The 2,273-nt window shown below is 46.5% G+C and overlaps 1 protein-coding gene across 1 annotated transcript; it reads left to right on the top strand.

Annotated features, from left to right (window-relative positions):
* Positions 1-3: 3 nt before the first annotated feature.
* Positions 4-2,127, top strand: LOC121918460 (protocadherin alpha-3-like; the record flags this gene model as incomplete). Its single annotated transcript, XM_042444509.1, has 1 exon — positions 4-2,127. A coding segment is annotated over one exon (2,124 nt), but the record flags the coding sequence as incomplete, so codon positions are not given.
* Between the last annotated feature and the right edge of the window lie 146 nt (positions 2,128-2,273).

Here is a 2,273-nt window from a genome sequence, read left to right on the forward strand (position 1 = left end):
AATGGGATCTTGTTCATCAGTTCTCGGATAGACAGGGAGGAGCTGTGTGCCCAGAGCCCTTTGTGCACCATTCATTTGGAAGTCATCCTGGATAAACCCCTCAGGGTCTTTCATGTGGAAGTGGAGATCAATGATGTGAATGACAATGCTCCCATCTTTTCAGAGGGTGAGGAGCTTTTGAGTATTCCAGAATCAGTGCTGCCAGGGGCCCAGTTCCCTCTAGAGGGAGCCTCTGACGCAGATGTTGGTACAAATGCTCAGCTGAAGTACAAGCTCAGTTCCACAGAATATTTTGCTGTTGAAGAGAAAATCAAGGACAGACACAGTAAATCGTTAGTGCTTCTGTTAAAGAAGCCTCTGGACAGAGAGCAAATCCCTGTGCATCATTTAGTGTTAACAGCCACCGATGGAGGCCAGCCAGAACTCACTGGCACCGTTCATCTTCAGATCACAGTGCTGGATGCAAATGATAATGCACCTATATTTAATCAGTCTGTTTATAAAGTGAAATTGTTAGAAAATGTGATGGATGGAACATTGGTTATTAAGCTCAATGCAACAGACTTGGATGAGGGATTGAATAAGGAAATTTCCTACTATTTCAGTAGGCATGTTTCTCCTAGTGTCAAAAATGTATTTAGTATAGATGCAGATACAGGTGAGATTAAAGTGAAAGGAAATGTTGACTATGAAGATACTAATTTATATGATATTGAAATTGAAGTGAAAGACAAAGGATCTCTTCCTCTGGTTAGTCATTGCAATGTCCTCATAGAAGTTATGGACATGAATGACAACATCCCAGAAGTGTCAGTGACATCGCTGTCAGTGCCTGTACCAGAGGACTCTTCATTGGAGACAGTGGTGGCCCTTATCAGTGCCTCAGACAGGGACTCGGGATCCAATGGGCAAGTAAGCTCCTCTCTATGGCCACCTGGACTTCCCTTCAAGCTGGTGTCTACCTTCAAGAATTACTATTCGCTGGTGCTAAATGAGCCCCTGGATCGAGAGAAGGTGGCAGAATACAAGCTGCTTGTAACAGCCCAGGACCAAGGGGTGCCATCACTGTCATCCAGTATCAGCTTGGTGGTACCCATTGGCGATGTGAATGATAATGCACCCTCTTTTGTGCATCCCTCCTACACAGTGTTTGTGAAGGAGAACAACCCACCTGGGGCACACATCTTCACTGTGTCAGCCTCTGATCCGGATGTGGCTGAGAATGCTCTGGTCACCTACTGGTTGGATGAGAAGCACTGGCCGCTGTCGAGTTACATCTCAGTGCACTCAGAAAGTGGGAAGCTCTATGCTTTGCAGTCCTTGGATTATGAGGAACAGAAGCTACTGGAGTTCAAAGTGAATGCAAAGGATGCTGGGCTGCCCTCCTTGTCCAGCAGTGTGATTGTGCAAGTCTTTGTGGTGGATGAGAATGACAATGCACCGGCAGTATCTGTGCCAGAGAGCACTCCCATCTTGCTGGTGGCTCCTTTGATGGCTGGACAGATAGTAGCCAAAATCCGAGCCTTAGATGCTGATTCAGGTTATAATGCATGGCTTCATTATGAGCTGCTTGAGGCAACTGGTGGCCTTTGGCAGGTGGGAGCATACAGTGGGGAGATCACCACCACACATGCATTACGTGACATGGAGGGTGACAGTAGTATCCAGACTGTGTTGGTGCTGGTGAAGGATCATGGCAAGCCAGTGCTATCAGCCACAGCCACACTGAGTGTGTCACTGATGGCAAATGCCCAGGCCATGCACACTGATGGCCTTCACTTTAGAGCAGGAAGGAGCCCACAACCAGTTCCTGCGAGGACTAATGTTTACTTGATCATTGCCATCTGCTCGGTATCCAGCTTGTTCCTGCTAGCAGTCATCGTGTATGTGGCCATGCGATGCCAGTGTCAACCCAAGGAGCCAATGGTATATGGTCCTGGAACAGCCACACTGGTCTGTGCCAGTGAAGTGGGCAGCTGGTCATACTCAAATCGCCACAGCCATATCTTGGCAGGAGTCAGTGGGGAGGCTGGTGGCAAGAATGACCTCATGGTTTTCAGCCCCAACATTCCTGTCTTTGCAGAGAATGGGGAGGTAAGGAATGGGAAGGAAATGGCTCCAGATTAATCTGGACAGGTAAACATCAGAAGGTTTTTTGCCTTTAATTTTACTTCTCATATGCATATATATTTTGAATTTACAACTTAATGACTACTTATTGTAGAGGATGCTTTTTTCTTATTACAGAAGATGAAAGGGCTTTTTATTTGTTT

This window comes from Sceloporus undulatus, unplaced genomic scaffold (genome assembly GCF_019175285.1).
Source record: "Sceloporus undulatus isolate JIND9_A2432 ecotype Alabama unplaced genomic scaffold, SceUnd_v1.1 scaffold_12463, whole genome shotgun sequence".
NCBI lineage: Eukaryota > Metazoa > Chordata > Lepidosauria > Squamata > Phrynosomatidae > Sceloporus > Sceloporus undulatus.